Source organism: Homalodisca vitripennis, chromosome 5 (assembly GCF_021130785.1).
Source record: "Homalodisca vitripennis isolate AUS2020 chromosome 5, UT_GWSS_2.1, whole genome shotgun sequence".
Taxonomy (NCBI): domain Eukaryota; kingdom Metazoa; phylum Arthropoda; class Insecta; order Hemiptera; family Cicadellidae; genus Homalodisca; species Homalodisca vitripennis.
This window is the reverse complement of record NC_060211.1, coordinates 58,097,720-58,116,409: the sequence shown is the minus strand read 5'-3', so window position 1 is coordinate 58,116,409 and position 18,690 is coordinate 58,097,720. Positions and strand designations below refer to the sequence as shown.

General features: G+C 32.9%; 1 protein-coding gene across 1 annotated transcript in view; it reads right to left on the bottom strand.

Moving 5' to 3' along the window:
- Nucleotides 1-1,765: 1,765 nt before the first annotated feature.
- LOC124362264 (zinc finger protein 346-like) overlaps nt 1,766-18,690 on the bottom strand; it is a 48,443-nt gene continuing 31,518 nt past the window's right edge. The window contains exons 6-9 of the mRNA XM_046816617.1: nt 15,866-16,104; nt 13,674-13,799; nt 10,292-10,411; nt 1,766-5,584 (exon numbers count right to left, since the gene is read on the bottom strand). Coding sequence (XP_046672573.1) covers nt 4,944-5,584; nt 10,292-10,411; nt 13,674-13,799; nt 15,866-16,104 — 1,126 coding nt within the window. The 3' untranslated portion in view covers nt 1,766-4,943. The remainder of the gene's footprint in view (nt 5,585-10,291; nt 10,412-13,673; nt 13,800-15,865; nt 16,105-18,690) is intronic.

The window sequence follows — 18,690 nt, the reverse complement described above, 5'->3', positions numbered from 1 at the left end:
TTGTGCATTCAATATTTATGTGTATATTCTGTACTTTAAAAATTAATTAATTGAAATGAATGGATAGATGGTGAGTGGATCTGACTTAACTGTGGTAGTAGTTTTCGAGTATGCTGTACCTCTACTACCCAACTCCACCACTTGACCCTCACACCATGTATTTATCAAGAGAGTTCAAGTTTCTAATTATTACACCTTGGCCCAGACGGTCAAAAGCTTTACTGTAGTTAAGTAGTAGGCTAATAACAGTATCTCCCACCGCCAGATGGCCTATAATCTGCTCAATCAAATCAACTGTTACAATTTGATCTTCAACTGATGAAGCCATTCGTTCCACTTCAGATGTCCTAGAAGTCAGGTAAGCTGAACTTTCTCTTCATTACTTTAGAGGTTTGACAGCAATGAAATCGGCCTATAGTTTGAGGGTTCTATCCTGTCGCCCTACTTGTGTTTAGTACAGATGGAAAGATTGCTTAGTAGAAAGATTTATTGAGTATGCGAACAAGGATGAGAGATTGTTCACCTTTGTAGTAATTCAATAGTTTGACTGATACTTAAATTTATTTCTGCTGACTTTTTGGGTTTTAGTGAGTCAATGATCGAGTATGGTTGGTTGTAGGGGAATACTTTGTGAGCTCAAGATACAATTCATATCTGGAGACAATAGACAACTCTTTTTGACATATTCATAGAGAACAGCAATGCGTCAATATTAGATAAGGTTCAGTATAAATTTATACGTTGAATGAGGTATTCAGGAATTCCCCCTCCGAGTAGAACGGTCGATCCAGAAGCCATGCTATCAGCTGTTTCTTGAGGCGCTTTGGATGTTCCATCCTTACTTGCTCTGGCAGGCACACCAAACACCACCAGATTTGGTTGTCTGATAGACATTTGAGATGTACTACCTTTATGAGGGTGTCATTAGCAAAGGTGACAAAATAAGTGTTCACGTCTAAATTAGTAGAACTTACTTTTTAATTTAGTTAACATGACCAAAGATAAGAAATTGAACTCCTCACAATATAATTAAAACTCCTTTGGCACAAGGTTAAGGTAATATCAATACTAATCAATATATTAAATTGAACGACTTTTAAATTACATAAAGCTTCAAACGTTCAAAATAGATAAATAAGACTTTGGTAGTTAAATTAAACATTTTTAAATAACGCTAAAATTACTCTTTAAATACTAGGTATTTTTGTATTCTTGCAGAATACTAAATTCCCAATTCTTGACCAACAACTCTCTGCTCATAACCAACAAAATACTATTCACACCAAAACAATAAAGCGAACATTAACTAATTATTAACATTGATTAAAACATTCAGCTGATTCTGGTCCAAAAGTATTCATAGTGAACTTAACCAGAATTAGTATTCACTGTAAGTAATAGCTAAACAGTGTCTGCTTGGTAGTCTCAGTCCTGCTGCTGCACTACTGCTGCACTGCTGATGCTTGCCAATAGGTTGGTGAATGAGACGCCACTTAACATGTATCTATATATTTATGTTATTTGTCACTGTGATATTTGTTACGATACAATTCTGAATTGTGAATGAATGGCAAATGATGTGCAATTTAAAAATCTTATTTGTAGCCTTTCTTCCACATACAGTTGCTGTCATTTATAAAAATTAAAACTTTCTAGCAAACACAGTGTATAAGGTATGATCATCAGACTTCACACTGAGTGTAAAAGTTTGGATTTTGACTGGAGATGACAGGAGTAGTCGTTACAGGGTTTAAAAATAAAAGTCTCAAGATTTTATTTTTTATTTTACCAAATTTTTTAAAGTACAATAACTTACTTTCATTATAATATCACACATGTAAAGTAAAAACACACAAAGAACAAGTCTAACACTTACAGAAAAAGATTGTACAAGTACTTGAAGATCGGATTATTCAGAGTGATATTCCGAGCTCGGATCAAGTAGTATTTTCTAAGAGTTTGAATTAATTTTAACTACTAAGACTTTAAAGCTTAAATTCCAAACCTGAGTCTCAATAGAAATAACTAAATGGTGTTATTTATTAATAAAATTCCAATACTTTAAGAACAAATTAACAGTGGCTCTGTATCAAATTGAGTACACAAGAATTACAATTATCTGGATACAAAACGCCCTGTTACGATGTTTTATGTAACAAACACCCGTAACATTACTATACTTAAGTAAGAAGTTTAACACAAGCGTATTGGCAAATAGATGGATTAAGTCTGTTAGTAACATGGAAACAGCCTGAACAGTCCACTTTACTCTTTGAATCAAATGCGAGGTATGGTCTGGTTGTCCATTAGTGGGGTGGCACCTGCACTATGAACTTAAAAAGAATTATGACTCTTCAAAAAGAAGGTATTATGACACTAGCTGGATTCCAACCACTTCATCGCTGCAGAGATGCCTATCTCGACCAAGAGCACCAATAAAGATTTTACAGCATACATAACCACACAACAACAGAAATGCATCAACATACCGCCTTTTGAGACATCATCTCTCACATTGTACAGAAAAAAAACTTACATACATATGAAATCAAATATACAACAGCCTCCCCCCGGATTTGAGATACAAGACAGGATTAGGACTGAAGACAACACTGAATTCCTGGCTTGCTAACCCTTTTATACATTGACAAATTCTTACAGAGGACTTATAAATGTACCAATATTATTATAAAATTTATACATTGTAAATCATAAAGTTTGTTTTTATGATCTTTTTATTGGTGCTATAACTATTCTTAATGATTAAGTTAATAAAGTTTGACTTTTGACTTAGATGTGAATCCTATGATGTTGCCTCAAAGTGGGTTAACACTTAACATGCAATAAGGAGTCTAAGGCTACTTCTAGTCACCTTCCTGCAGAGTAAACGCCTGATCTACTCATCCTAAGTGTATTACTATCTTCTAAAGTTGTGGGTCTGATTATGGTTCATGAGATCTGAGGAAACATCTTTATAGAGTCAGCATGTTTAGGGTTGATCCGCTCTGTAAATTATGTTAATGAGCCGAAGGAAGTTACTTTATGATAGTAACAGAGTGTTGCACAAATTTTTGGCACTCTGGACAAAGTAAATTCCTTAGGAGGACCGGTTGTTTTCAGCGTTTATTTGGGACTGCTATAATTTTTTAATGGTAAGCTTCACAGTACACATAAGGAGTGCATTTAAAAACTCTTGAGACTTTTGTGCAAGGCAATAGGGCGCAATTATTTTGAGTTTTACACGTTTGAACAAGTATGGAACTTTAATCATCTTTTTCCAAGATCAAGTAAATTAGCAGAGCACTATGTTTAGAAAGTTAAAATACTCATAAAAAAGTGTCACAATGATGATTCTGACCTTGACCTTTAACTTTTATTTCTGAAATGTTCACTAGGTCCTCCATCTTAGAGGCTCATGGGTCGTAGACACAAAATCTACTCTCATCTACAGAAGAGCAATTACTGCCAAAAATAAATTACTGGCATTAGTCAATAATATTTGATATTACAAACAAGAACAGTTCATACAGAACAGGAATAAAGAAATGTTGCCCACATTCATTACAGGAGAGAATCAACAGACTGGCAAATGTCATATTACTCCATAGTTAGATTATTAAGACTGGAACACGTTCTTACATTATATCAACAAATGATGGAGTAAGATGCAAAAGGAATTCATGGTTTATCAAGAAGTTAAACAGCCACGATAATCTGCCCTTTAGAACATCCAATTGTCCATTCAAGTTGCCCGATAGACTTAAAAAGTCTCGTAACTCATTTACCAAGAGGAAGATATCATATTAACTTATAAAATAATCTCCATATTGAATAAAATAACAATTTAGTGTTTTTCATAATCATAACAAAATATTTTATTACGACAACATATTATTAATATGTTAAAGAAGAGGAGAAAACAAACAAAGCTGGTCCAAAAGTTTTCTTTGATGAAGGTTTAAAAAGAATTGTACCAGTGCTTGAATACACCCAGCAACAGGAAGAAAGCACAGCGATCGAAATAACGATGCTACAGTGTTGGTGTTACACTTCCGCTAAGAAGAGGAACAAAAGTATGACACAGAAATCAATTGAAGACTTTGGTGGTAAGTGATTGTATGTAAAGTACAGTAAAAAGTCTAACATTTTACTGAATCATAAATCATTTTTATTGCATTAATAAACTGTATTTTCCGGTTTAAATATGATTTATGATAGTTATAACCAACCTCTTTCTATGACCTCTATGTAATCAGAGTTCGAAGGTGTTTTAAGTCCTAAGGAAGTGCAAGTGCCATTTAGCTAAGATAACCAGAAGTATATTGTAAACAATAAATGATGGTGACATACAGTCACACAGCAATACTGTTATAAATGCAACTTAAATTTATAAATTATATTTTACACAAAATAATAAAAAAATAACTATATATGTATAAAAACACCAAATTACAGCAAACTTTTCAAATACATTTCATTAAAATGTTCTATATTTTTAATTAATAAGTTTAAGTGTTCCAGCTTTAAACGTCACTCTTCAACTTACTATAGCACATTATAATTTGTAATCTGAAATCAAAGTCTCAATATGTTTTAAATAAAATTGTATATACAATTATAAAAAAAAACATAAGTAGTTAATACATATAAACAACAAATTACAGTAAACTTTTCAAATACATCTCATTAAAACGTTTCATATTTTTATTTAATAATTTAAGTGTTCCAGCTTTAAACATCACTCTTCAACTTACTATAGCACATTATAATTTGTAAGTCTATCTGAAATCAAAGTCTCAATATACTATATCTTAATTTTTATTTAAAATAAACATAAGTAGTCAATACATATAAAAACATCAAATTACAAACTTTTAAAACACATCTCTATAAAAATGTTTTATATATGAGCTTATGTAAGTTTAAATGTTCCAAATTTCAACTTATTTTGGTGGTACTTTATAACCTTTAAGTCTATCTTCAATCATAGTATTAATATGCTCTTCACTCAAGAGATGTTCAGAGTATTTAACAAATGAATTTAAAGACACATTACAATAAGGACAATTAAAGTTTGTGGTGGTTATGTTTTCTTGTACCAGACTTGCCAATGTTATCCATGTATCATTTTGTAGAGACTTTCTTAAATGTTTTTTATCATAAATGTGCCCTTCCTTAGCCTCCTGATCCATCACTATATTACACATACTGCATACGTACAGGTTAGTCTTATTCTCCAAGTCCGACTCCTCAGTAGACAAAGTCAGATGTTTTGGTTCAAATAAGTGGTGCGTGTACGCTTGCATATTACGACACTGTACTTTGCAGATAAAGCAATAGAAATGTATTAATTCTTCTACAACTTTATCTCCAGTTTCCTTGTTGAGCACACACAGAAGATGTCGTCTGGAATTTTTGTGTTCTTCATAAGCTTCTTTATTTTCGTACACCATGTTACAATTGAAACACACATACTTCTTATCCAGCCCTTCGAAGTCCAACTCTAGCAGTGACTTATCACATTTATGTTCCTCATCATTTCCTACATATGGACAGTAATCACATGTGATTGAGACTTTTTCCACTGAAAAAGAAAACAAGGTGATACGAGAATCAAGATAATTGTATGTTTTTAGATAAAGAAGATAAAATTATGTTTACATGTGCCAAGACTCTACCAGAAAACCAGTCTTAAATAACTAAGAAAGAATGCATACATTTTCACATATACTATTATATACAATAGGCTAATAGAAGAAAAATATTTTTCTAGACAGATGGTAATCATGGTAACTTATAAAATTCATACAGTCTAACCTAGACAATTCTAATCTCAAGAAGCAATAAAATCAATCAAAAATTTCAAATTGCATTTATATATTTCTTGCGTGCGTGTGGATGTCACTGAACTTCTCCTAAAAGACTCGACAGATTTTGACGAAATGTTTTGTGTGTGTTGAAGGGGATTTGAGAATGGTTCAGATTTACAATTCGATCCAATTTAAATTGTTTATTTAGCCAATTTTTATTTCTAAACTGTTGTTGATTTTGGAGTGTTTTATATGGGATCTGACAGACTGCGCTACTACACATAATACAAAGTGAACTAATACCTAACAGCTGTTAACACTTTCAGCTGAAGTTCATTAAAGAGGTAGAAAAATTTGTTTAAACTAAAATTTTAGAAAATATTTAATTATTAGCAGTTGCCCGCGGCTTCGCACGCAATTTCCCGTTGAAAACAGTACACTATATTCACTTATTCTTTTTCTATCACATTTTAAGCATTGCTGAGATAATTGATAGTCGTTCCTTCGTGAGCCTCTTGGGCGCATTGTGAAGGTGGTACATATTCCTGCCTCTATCATTCATGGTTTTTGCTAGGTGTTGATAAGTTATTCAGAACAATAAATGTATATGGATGAATCTCGGTAAACTAATTAGGTTATAAAGAATCAAATTCAGTCTGTTAAAATTACTTTTATGTCTAAGATATTTCCAGTATTATTTAGGAGTGTGCCTTCAAGAAAATGTATCAAAGAAACCCAATTTCGATCATAAAGTGTCTTCTTTCAGCTCTTTTCATTTAACTTCGATGTAACCAAATTCGATTACCTTATGTGCAAACATTCACGGATTTGTACAATGAGGTTATTTTCATAATAGCGTTTAATAGTATTTTCATTGCATTAGATAGTTTATTGATCATTGGTGCAATCTGAATTTAAAATTAGGCAATGACGTCCTCTATGCAACCTGCATTACACTACTGATCAAGCACTTTACAATAAACATTTTCTGAATTTTAAATGTAAACAAATGTTTCTGCCTCTTTGATGAACTTCAGCTGAAAGTATTAACAGATGTTAAGTATCAGTTCGCTTTGTATTACGTGTCGTAGCGCAGTTTGTCGGATCAAATATAAAACACACCAACATCAACAACAATTTATAATTAAAAGATTAATTAAATCTATGTTTCCCTCTCTAAAAGTATGCCTATGTTACTTCCAGGAACGTGTAGAATCACTGTACAAAATTTCACGATGTTTCGTGCATTGGTTCCAGAGTTATAACGGAACATACAAACAAACATTCGCATTTATATATATAGATTGTAAACTGCTTGATCAGTAGAGTGCATAATGCAGATTGCAAAGACGAAGTTATTATCTAATTTTAAATTTTAATTGCACCAATGATCAATAAACCATCTAATGCCATAGAAATGCTGTTATAAAAACTACCTTATAGTACAAAGCTGTGAGTGTTTGCATATAAGGTAATCGAATCTGGTTAGCTCCTTTGACATTATGAATGGCATTTTTACTGTAGTTGAAGAAAAGCAAAATGGGTATAACACACTCTTGCCCTTATAGTAGAAGCATATATCCTTATACATATTTATTAATCTGTGAAAATATCAAAATCATTTAAGCATCAAAATTAATTTAAGTTGGATTCCGAAACCAACATATGAGACCATTTTTTTGGTTAGTGCAACAGCATAATTCAATTGAGGAACCATAAATAGATTAGACCGCGATTGAATTTTGATGACCGGAACAGACTCATATCTAACGCAGCAACTTTTTAGTTGTAAATACACTTTCATCATTGAGACAAAGAGGCAAACTGTTATTGTTATTGAAATTGTCGGAGAACTTCAATAAATTATTATGGCATGTTGGAGGGAAATATGAATCTTATAAAAACTGTTTCATTTTACGACTTGAGGATCCCAAAACATTGTTCTTTAGACTTAAATCTAAAATGGATCAGGAGATTGGAATAGCTTTGAGTGACTACTGCTTATCTCAGGACTGTTCATTATGTCATATAAAAAGAATACATGAATATATTGTCCGGTTTTCAACAGGAAATTGCGTGCAAAGTCGTGGGTAACTGCTAGTAGCTTTATATATATATATATAAAGAAAAGGTTATATAATATATATTCTATAGTTGGCAAGCCTCTAAAATGCACAGTTATTGTTTTGTATTTATTTTTTAGTGACACTGCTTGTATTGTTATAATACCACATAAATACGAGGTGTGTGAAAAAAGTATCCGACCTTGACATCTGGCATGAACTGACGTTACTCGGCAGCAACGGCAATCTGGTCCCCTTCAAAGTACTCCCCTCCACAAACCACTACCTTATTCCAACACTCCTCCCACTTCCGGAAATACTCCTTAAATTCATTTTGCGGAATGGCTAACAGGTCCTTCGTCGCATTTTGTTTTATTTGTTCAACATTATCAAATCTTTTTCCTCTCAAAGGAATTTTTAATTTCGGAAATAGCCAGAAGTCACAAGGAGCTATGTCAGGACTGTAGGGAGGCTGTCGTAGTTGGTTGATGTTGTGTAACACTGAATAAGATTTGAGGAATGAGCTGGCGCGTTGTTGTGGTGCAGGATCTAGTCACGGCTTGGCCACAGTTCAGGTTGTTTCCTTTGCACTGCATCTCGTAGCCGCCTTAGGACCTCAAGATAATACTCCTTATTCACTGTCTGGCCTCTTGGATCATATTCGTGATGAACAACGCCGTCCTGGTAAAAAAAAACTGTCAGCATTGTCTTGACATTGCTTCGACTTCGTCTTGCTTTTTTCGGCCGTTGCTCTTCGCGAGTTTTCCACTGTGAACATTGAGCCTTTGTTTCAGGGTCGTAGCCATAAACCCATGACTCATCACCAGTAATAATTTTTTTAAAATAGCCCTGGGTCACTTTTTATCAAATCCAGATTGTCCTGTGTGATTTCAAGTTGACAGTTCTTTTGGTCTTCCGTCAGCAGCCGAGAAACAAATTTTGCCAAAACACGGTTCATTTTTAAATCTTCATGTAAAATGTTACAAACTGACGATTTTGGTATTCCTAAATCTTCTTCCAGCTCTCGGACAGTCAATCGACGGTTTTCATTAATTGCTGCACGAACACGTTCAACATTCTCAGCGTTTCTGGCCGTTGAAGGCTTGCCAGATCGGTCATCACTCTCTACTGATATGCAGCCATTTTTAAACCCCCTAAACCACTCTATTATTTGTGTATCGCCCATAGACACGTCACCATAAACTTTCCGTATCATAATAATCGTCTTTGATGCTGAATGGCTAAGTTTTTGGCAAAATTTAATGCAAATACGCTGCTCAACACGTTCAGTCATATTGAAATGCGACGCGCACACACGGCAGTACTGTACGGAACAGAGCGCTGTAACTCACTGAGTGACCGGATCGTACTCAATGCCTAATATGGGAAGGAGTAGGCTCACCTCTCCCCTCCAGTAACTGGTTCAAGCCGATCGGTTACGCCGCGGCTGCCTACTGGTCGGATACTTTTTGGACAGACCTTGTATATGCAGTAATACTTCAATTTTCATGCTATTTACAGTTTAACTGATACCGATTAGGTACAAAAATATTTGTAAATTTCATAGATTGAACAAAAGAAATAAGATGATATAATGAAAAGATGTTGGAGAGCTATGACAATAATAAATACCGAGGATGCAAACAAAGGCGAACCAGCTATATGTGTCCTTTTAAGGAATTAAACTAATTGCAAATATAAGTGATAGTTTGGATATTTGTGTTTTTTTAACGTAAAAGCTACTATGTACTATTGTGTTGTACGAGTAATTTTGCATAAACACTGAAATGGTAAGTAGCTAACCTCAAATTAATATGGTTTCATCTGTTCATCTGTCAAAATTATCACAAGTGTTTTTACTAAGAAGGCTACGGACAGCTACTTCAGGATTCTTTTACAGTGGCCTAAAATAGTTCAAGTGTTATTGAAATTGTCGGATCTGTTCAATTAGATATCATGGAATGTTGCGCATAAATTCAAGTTATTTCATTAGTGTTTATGAAAATGACCTTATGTGTGTCCAAAAACACTACTCTATCTAAACTTTAAACCTAATTATTATTAAATAGAACATAAGATACAAATATCTCTCAGTGACCATCACTTATCTCAGAAGTCTTTGGTATGTAATTTAAATTAAATGCTTCACGTCCATGTTATTAAGCAGTTAATTTTGTGGGTGGAGGCACAGGTTGACTTACAGGTCTTATAAATTTAATTTTTCATGTAATTGAATTTCCACCAAGATATTTTAACTATATCTTTACAAACAAAGGCATATGTGCTAAACAGACTCCGTTTCTCTTCACACAATTAAAAATTAAAATTCAAGACAATTGTACAAAACTATCCTGAAAACAAGGTTCAGAGAGTGGATGTTCAGCACAGTACAGAGACTAATAGCTTATAAAATTTTACCTGGTGGAGCTGTGATTGTTTGAGCTAGTTCCTTGTATTTTTTCTCATGTTTTTTACCACTGCAATGCATTTGGTATTGTTCAAATGATGTGAAATTCAGATTACACACTTTACATATATCTGAAACATTGTTAGAACATCTTTATTCTTAAATCTGAGAACTGTTCAAGATTTTGCTATTTGTTTTCCTGATAATAAAAATCCTTACACCACTTTCTGTGTACAGAACAAAACAATAAAACTAGATATATTTACAAATTAGTAACTAAATACATGTTTCATTGATCTTATTAGCCAAAGTAAGTACAGCCAGTAGCACCTGACACCCTGGTTATCAGCTGGCAACAGCTGGTTATCAGAACCATGAACTGATACAATGGAGTACGGAAGGATTCTACACAACGTTAAGAAAGATGTATCAACCAATTCAACAGAGAAACTTTATCACATGTATTACCACTATGCCACATGATAAAATATCTAATGCTTGTGCAGTTTGTTTACAAAGTTCTGTGGTTTTCTCATTGCCATCACGGTTAACCATAAGAACAACATAAACAATTTTAGCATTTTATTTCATCTTTAATATCGTATATGGACTCCAAAATTAATAGAGTTCTTCCTTAGACCCAAACGAACCTGTGTGCCAAGTTTTAAGTCATCTTTAAATTATGGTTAAATAATATTAGTTTTCTGATACCAATAATTGAAGAGGAAAGTTCTATGCAAGGATTAGTTCTACGATCAATTTATATCCCTACTGAATGTTTGTAATTAGCAAACTATTTCTTTACGTTTACTCATACATGACATCAGCTGCAAAAAATCAGTAAATTTTTCATCTGATTTGATCAAATGCCACTCTCAAACATAATAAAAATTCAATATTAAACTTGGAAGCAAAAGATTTGGGCCGATAGTGCTACTTATATAGAGCATTGTACTCCTACACAATCATCACATGATGTAAAATATATTTTTCTATAATGTAAAAAGATAGTATGTATTACACATAACGTAGAGAAATGGTGGGAAGGGTTCATTCAATAAGAATGTTAAATTCAGCTTCAGTTCACCTTCCACTTAGTGTAGCATTTGAAGTCTAACGCTGTGACAGATTTGACACCTGGAATCTGGAATCAACATCCATCTGAAGAGATCCAAAAAAGTCGGTGACGTAGAAGCTCAAAATGAACTCTCTCTACATCGTTTCGACATCAGACACCTGGACTACAAACAAATGTAATCAAGATGAAGTGGTGTTCTCTTTGTCTCATCAGGTAAACAATTGAGACATTATCTCAATTTATCTTGTTCGGACTTTTCGCCTTTGTGATACCAGTTCTCCTTTAATGAACGTTCTCCTTAATGATACCAGAAGTATTGAGGATCGTGTCGTCTCAGGGCGGGGGTTAGGAACTTGTTGCTGGAGGGACTATGGGGTGTTGAGTCGTGGTTACAAGTAGGTGCATTAAACTTATACTGCTGTAACAACGCGATCATTGCAACAAATTGGAGCGCCACGACTGGTGAGTTGATCCAATTGGAACAGTTGCAACAACACGAACATTGCAACGAATGCGGAACTGATTGGTACGATTTTTTGCTCATTTATTTATGAGCATAAAACTATTAAATGTTGCATCGAGTCCAGTGAGACATTATTTATTACCCTGCATTATTATTATTATTCTCTTCTACACCTTTTAAATCTGTAAAAATGTTTTTTACAGTTTTTATTTAACCACAATATTAATTTCTAGTAATAAAAATATATACCGGGTATCCCATGAAGAGGTTTAAACGTTTGATTTTATATTACTTGCCCATTTATGCACAAAAAATGTTCAAACTCTACACATTCCATTAATAGATTTTAAAAATAATATGCACACTCTGTATTTATCCTGTTTTTATGTAACTATCAACATTTAATTTTGATCCTAATTAAACTACACATTAATATTTTTCAAGAATTAAGAATTGTATTTACAAAAACCATACATACATACACCACCATACCATACACACCATACATAAATACATACACCACATACATACATACCATATTACCACCATAACATATGGTGAGTATACCATATTTTTAAACATCATCAGAATTTCAACCACTGATTGTTAATTGATATGTTCTTAACTTAATCACATTGGAATAAACCAATTCTAAAATAAAGGACGTGACACAGTGAAATGAATGGAATCACTCCACAGCTGTCACAAACTCATTACAACGATTCTCCAAATGGAATGACTTGGTACATCTATAAAGGTGATTGAAAGTGTTATGCTTTATTTATTTATTTATTTTTTTATCATTAAGTTTTCTTGTATTTATTTATTTGAATATATAGAATTTCACGTTAAGTTTAGAACATAATTTTAATAAGTTTAATCATGTTTTTTATAAGTAGGAAAACTTAAAGAAATTAGTCAATAATTCCTGAGATCTGAAACCAATATAGTGCCAATTCAAATTATTTATACAGGAATAACTAATTTTAAAAAGGTTATGTATCAAACGTTTGCCAGAATAATAAATTATGTTTTAGATATTTTCATAGCAATCTAATGATACCTCATTTATTAAGACTGGTAAAGAAAGAAACAAGATTAGCCACTTTTTATGGTGCCCTGCAGTTGGTAGCATGTTTCAATTTCATCATTGTACACGGCTAAAAGATCTTTTATAACAATACTACAATCATCCAACTAATACTACGGTTTTAAAAAATATAAAAAGAATTCCTCTTTAATAAAATTAAGAGTAATAGGTGATATCTTATTTGTTTTCTGCATTGTTATAATATTAATAATAATGTTATAATAGTAATAATGAACAACGAATATTTCCATTATCTGGTCATTTTGCAAAAAGTTACAACAGCTAATAAACAGTAAGTTTTCCATTCTGTAAATATGAATTTTTTAGCTATTTTAATTTAATGTCTCTACTTAACTGTTCACAGAATAGTTCTAACATTTTTCTTAAATAACTCAACAGAACTGTTACCAACAGTCACGCAGTATAAAAATGTGAAAAGTTTCGTTTACTCTTTGGTCTATCTTCATTTCAGGCATCGTTAAATTTGTTATAAAAATAATCATTTTTACAACAGTTTTATCCAATTAACCCTTTTAAATTTATTCTTGTAAAAATATTTAAAATGGCTTTCAAATTTATAAGTTTACTGGCTAAAAAATACTAAAAAAATCAAACAAAATGACTACTATATGTGCAACTGGGGCCTTTGAACAATTTTAATAAGATAGATTTGATTTTGACCCAGAAACAATGTCTTAAAAACATCTGTTTTAAAATTTATATTTTACAATAGAAGCACAATGAAAAGAAGAGTTTACTTACCAGGGCCGGTTTTGTTCATTTTCCGTTTAGAAAGAGTTTTTAAATGACGTTTTCCATTAATATGTTTTTTGAACAAAGAGGATGTTTCCAGTGATACCTCACACATATAACACTTGTATGGTCTAGCTGAAAGGAAAGAAATAGTAATAATTGCACACAGTTGAAAATCTTATTTCTCAATAACACAATCTACCTTATATATTAGAATTTCACTTTTCAATCCGAAATTCCACTAATACAAAATTCCAGCAAATCTAAAAACTATCAAGGAAAAAAGAATATAAAACATTATTTAGAGTTAATTTAAAGTCAAATAGGATCAGTGTCCAGAGAAAGGCAAGAAAAAGGCTTCCTTTCAAGGATCAGACGGCCAGCTGAAAGTCGTCATCAATGTGACTTGGTGCTGGTGAAGCAGGTGGGGGAATTGAATGGTCACTTTAGACAGTGAAGCAACAAGATACTAGCATCTAGGTTGAGTCTTGGAAGGTGAGGGGGGGGGCAGTGATCGTTAGGACTATCACCTATCGTTAAGGATATCTCCTTTGATCTACCAAAGTCCTCCTCAGAAATGACAAGCTGCTGGCCAAGAAGTATGCTGTGTATGCAATTGACCAGTTTGAGAAACAGAATCCTGGATTGTCAATCAAGTACTGGACACTTATTGGCGACCAAAAGGTGGAGGAACATCAGACTCTTGTTGTTCATTGATGAACTGCCTGTTCAGAGTCTTTATAAGAATCACCAGAGTACAGAGCCTCACACTAACAAGAAAAAGCGTCCTCAATCTAATACTCGCCTATTAACTACATCACCTGGGACAGCAGAGGCACCAATGTGAGCACATCTAATACTGTGATAAATGTTATTCTGTATTGTGTAACTGAGTCCATGAATGGCATGTCTCTTTTGAGGCATCTCTCATCAGATCATAAACACGTGTACTGTAGGTAACTTTTCACCTGACATGTTTATCTTCAGAAACCCCAGAGGAACTGACTTGGGTATTTGGTGATATATAAAAATTAAAAGAAGTGAGACCTTATCACATAAGATTCATTGTACTTGGGAACTGGATGTGTTGTTTGAAGATGTGTTGTCCATAATGAAACTTGGAAGTTATAATCTTGTGGTCCCAGCACACCAAATCCACCAGGAGAACTAAGCGGCATTGTGGAGAAGATTTTGTAATAACATTGAGGGAATGCAAATCATCTAGAATTTATAAGCTGGAGGCTGATCCATCTCAAGTTCAAGTCACAAAGTTGTAAAACATTACTTTCATTAAATATCTTTTTTTTAGTTACATAAGGAAGAAAATGCCAATTCAGAGGAAACCTGTGGAATTGCATTAAATAGCCTGTTAGAGAATACATGTCCAAGATAATTGGAGTAGATCAAGCCTAAGAATTTTAATAAAAAATTATTGTTGTCATCTACAGAATTAGGGTACACACCTAATTAAGTCACATGAAATTAATGAATAATTTAAAAATATGATGAAAAAAGACTTGAAAAGTTACAAGAGAATGTAAAAAAAAACGGAACCAATTTTTTATGATCAGATGTTGGTGAAAGAAATTATACTTGTAAAGGCAAACAAAGAAAAAGGTTTTGATGTGAATTTACTGATTTATGATATAAAGGAAATGCTATAGGAAAAGGTAGTCTATAGAATGGGAACAAATGCATTCACCCACAAAACCAAGAAATTGTCTCAAAATTTTGCTAGCCAGAAAGAAAATTAAGGCATCTTTTTTCTGGGACAGGAATGATAAGATTCTTGTTGATTTAATTTAACAAGACTTGACAATCAATACCTGACTTTCAACACAGTACTTTGATAGAAACATTGAACTTCACGCCGGCATTAACCAGTAACTAAAATCTCAGGCAGCAAATTTCTTTAAAGTTCCACAAAAATCGTGTCACACTATGGTAAATGTAATCCCTGCATTTGAACAGGGATTACATTGAAAAATATCAATGAGGCTTTAAAATGTATTTAATAAAATGGGTTTATCTCACTTTGTTAACAAAACACCTATTTACATTCTAAACATTCATTGTACTTTCTCAAACGAAATTAACAAGAATAATTTAAATTTTTCTGTAGCAGCTACCTCTCTTCTCTTAGTCAGTACACTTAAAATCTGTCTGATCTATTTTCAAGTATTGACATTAAATGAACCTACCTAACTTAGAAACATCAGCAGATGAATCAGAGTTATTCTTTTTCTCCATTTTCTCTTTGTGCTTCTTTCCACTCAAGTGATTCTGGAACTGATCCTCCGACACAGCTTTCACGTCACACAACTCACACACAAACTCTTGGGAGGTCCCATTGCTCTTCAGTTTCTTCTCCGCTTCATTGCTAGTTGAAAAATCAGTGCAGATTCCAAAACGGATATCAGTTAGGTCAATTGTGTCGTAACTGAAACATGTTTCGGAAAAGTTAAAAAAGGTACATAATTTTGTATCTAATATTAAAAACGTTTAATTAAATTGAAACTACATAAAATTTGAGACCTGATAATAGTTAGTCCTAAGTTAAAGTGCTTGGATACAAATTGTATATTTTGTGTCACAGTAGTAATTATGGTGTACAGGTACTTGGCATCAAGAATATATAAAATATATTATAAAATTGTTGTATCTGGTAATCAACACAATTCTACTGTGGCAAAGACCTTGCTCGAAACACAGCTTTGGAAATTTAATCAAATAATAATAATTAACAAATCAGGATGGAAATAAAAGGGATAAACAACTATGAGGTTAATGGAAACTAAACTGACTTCTATTTAGAGAAATGCTCATAAATTATTTTATTTTACTTGACTGTATTCAAGAATCAAGAATCCCACAGAAAAATGTATTGACAGTCATAGTGAGATAGAATATACCTAAAAACATACATTAGATCAATTAAAATACAAATATAAACCCATAAATTTAAACAATGGCCTACAAGAATACAGCTTATAAAATTATCTAACACATATAATTAAGAAGCCACAGAGCATAGGGCACAGATTACATGAAAATACAACCACTTACAGTACAGGAATATATTTCTGAAAAAACTGATGTTTTAATCCATTTAGACACAGATATTTTTACAAGAAATGTCTCTTAAGTTGTCAATGGCAACTTATTAAAGAGTTTGATACCCAAATACAGATATGTATTATGTGTTTTTGACAGCCTAACAAACTTCGGATCAATCAAGTCTTGGTTTCTGGTATAATGATTGTGGATTGAGCTTTTCAAATTAAATAATTCTAGATCTTCTTTTCCATACATTAACATTTGTAAGACAAAAATAGAGGGAAGCGTAAGTATATTGTATTCTATGAAATGTTGTTTAAAAGTATCATTATAATTAAGGTTAAAAATTACACATACAGCCTTCTTCTGTCACAGGAAACCCTCTTTAGCGCCACTAGATGCATCCCAGAGAAGGGTACCATACATAAGGTGAGAGTGGAAAAAGAGAAAAATAGGCCTTTAAAACTAAATTGGGACTGGTACAAGGTTTAAATTGTTTCAAGTAAAAAGATAACTCTAGATAGGAAAGTACATAAGGCAGCAGTATGGGTTCTCCATGTGAGCTTAAGAGCCAAGATGGAGACCTAGTAACTTGACGAGAATTATTCAGAATTGGAACCTAGGCTAAAAATGATATCTTCTGACATCCTCATTAACTCTTAGGCTATTAGCAGTAAACCAGAGGTAGGATCCCCTTTCATATAGTCTATCATTGTACGATTAAGTTCAGGACGTTTACTAGAACACATCACGGTAGTGTAGTCAGCATAAAAGACACACTTGTTGGCTAAGAATTTTGGGAGTCATTAATAAAAACCACAAACAAGAAGGGACCCAGAACAGAGCTCTGGGGAATCCCCTATTAAGATCAGACCTCTGGTCACTTATTTTGACAAATTGTTACCTATCAGAGGAATAAGAACTAAAGAGAGACAATTCAACATCTTCGAGCCCATAATGGTTGTTTTCCAGAAGTTCTGAGTGAGGTAAAATGTCAAAAGCTCTGCTAAGATCCAACAACGAAGAACTTATCTGTTCTCTGTCCTCAAAGCCATTAATGTAAGAGGCAATGTTTTCACCTGCCTTGACAGTGGAGAGGTTATGTCTAAAACCAAATTGCTCGCATGACAATAAGTGTTAGTACTCAAAATAACATTTAACCTGAGGGATAATTACTTTACATACAAAAGGGACCAGAGCAATTGGATGGTAATTGTTTACATTCAATATATCGACCTTTTTGTACATAGGCACGGTTACAGTTGTCTTCAAACATTGTGGATATACACCAACACTGAGCATCCGATTAATAAGAATTGTCAAGGGACACAAAATTTCCTTTGTAATTTTCTTTAAAACAAATTTAGAGATTCTAAAAACATTTTCAGATTTTGAATTACTTAGCTTGCATAAATATGCACATTATGAATATCAATGGGATTAACATAACTCCACTTAAAAGGTAACAACTGAGGATTTCTAATACCTGCTGATTTAAATATACCTAATGTATTAGCTGTATTTAAATTATTTCTACCACTGTTTGCATTATTGCAGATATTGACAAAATGGTTATTGAAATAATTAGCAGATAAAGGAAGTTTGGACTGACATTTTTAATATATGTCCTGTTTTAGTATTAATAACATTCTAGGCTGCTTTACATGAGTTTTGCGATTGTATTATGTATTTATCATTATCATTCCTTTAGCTAAATCAATCTTTTCTTTATCAAACTTCTTAATTCTTTAATTGATTTTGCAACAGTCTAGGAACATTTTTACTTTTTTATAACTTACTAGCTGACCCACCGGCGAACTTCGTACCGCCTTAAAGGGACCACAGCATCCACATTGGTGCTTGAAATGTGCAGAAATAAAAGACAAAGTTAAAAAGAAAATCAAATTAAGGTCCTATGTGATTTTTTATTTCCTTCAACAACTAATCTGAAATGTAAATAGAAAAACAA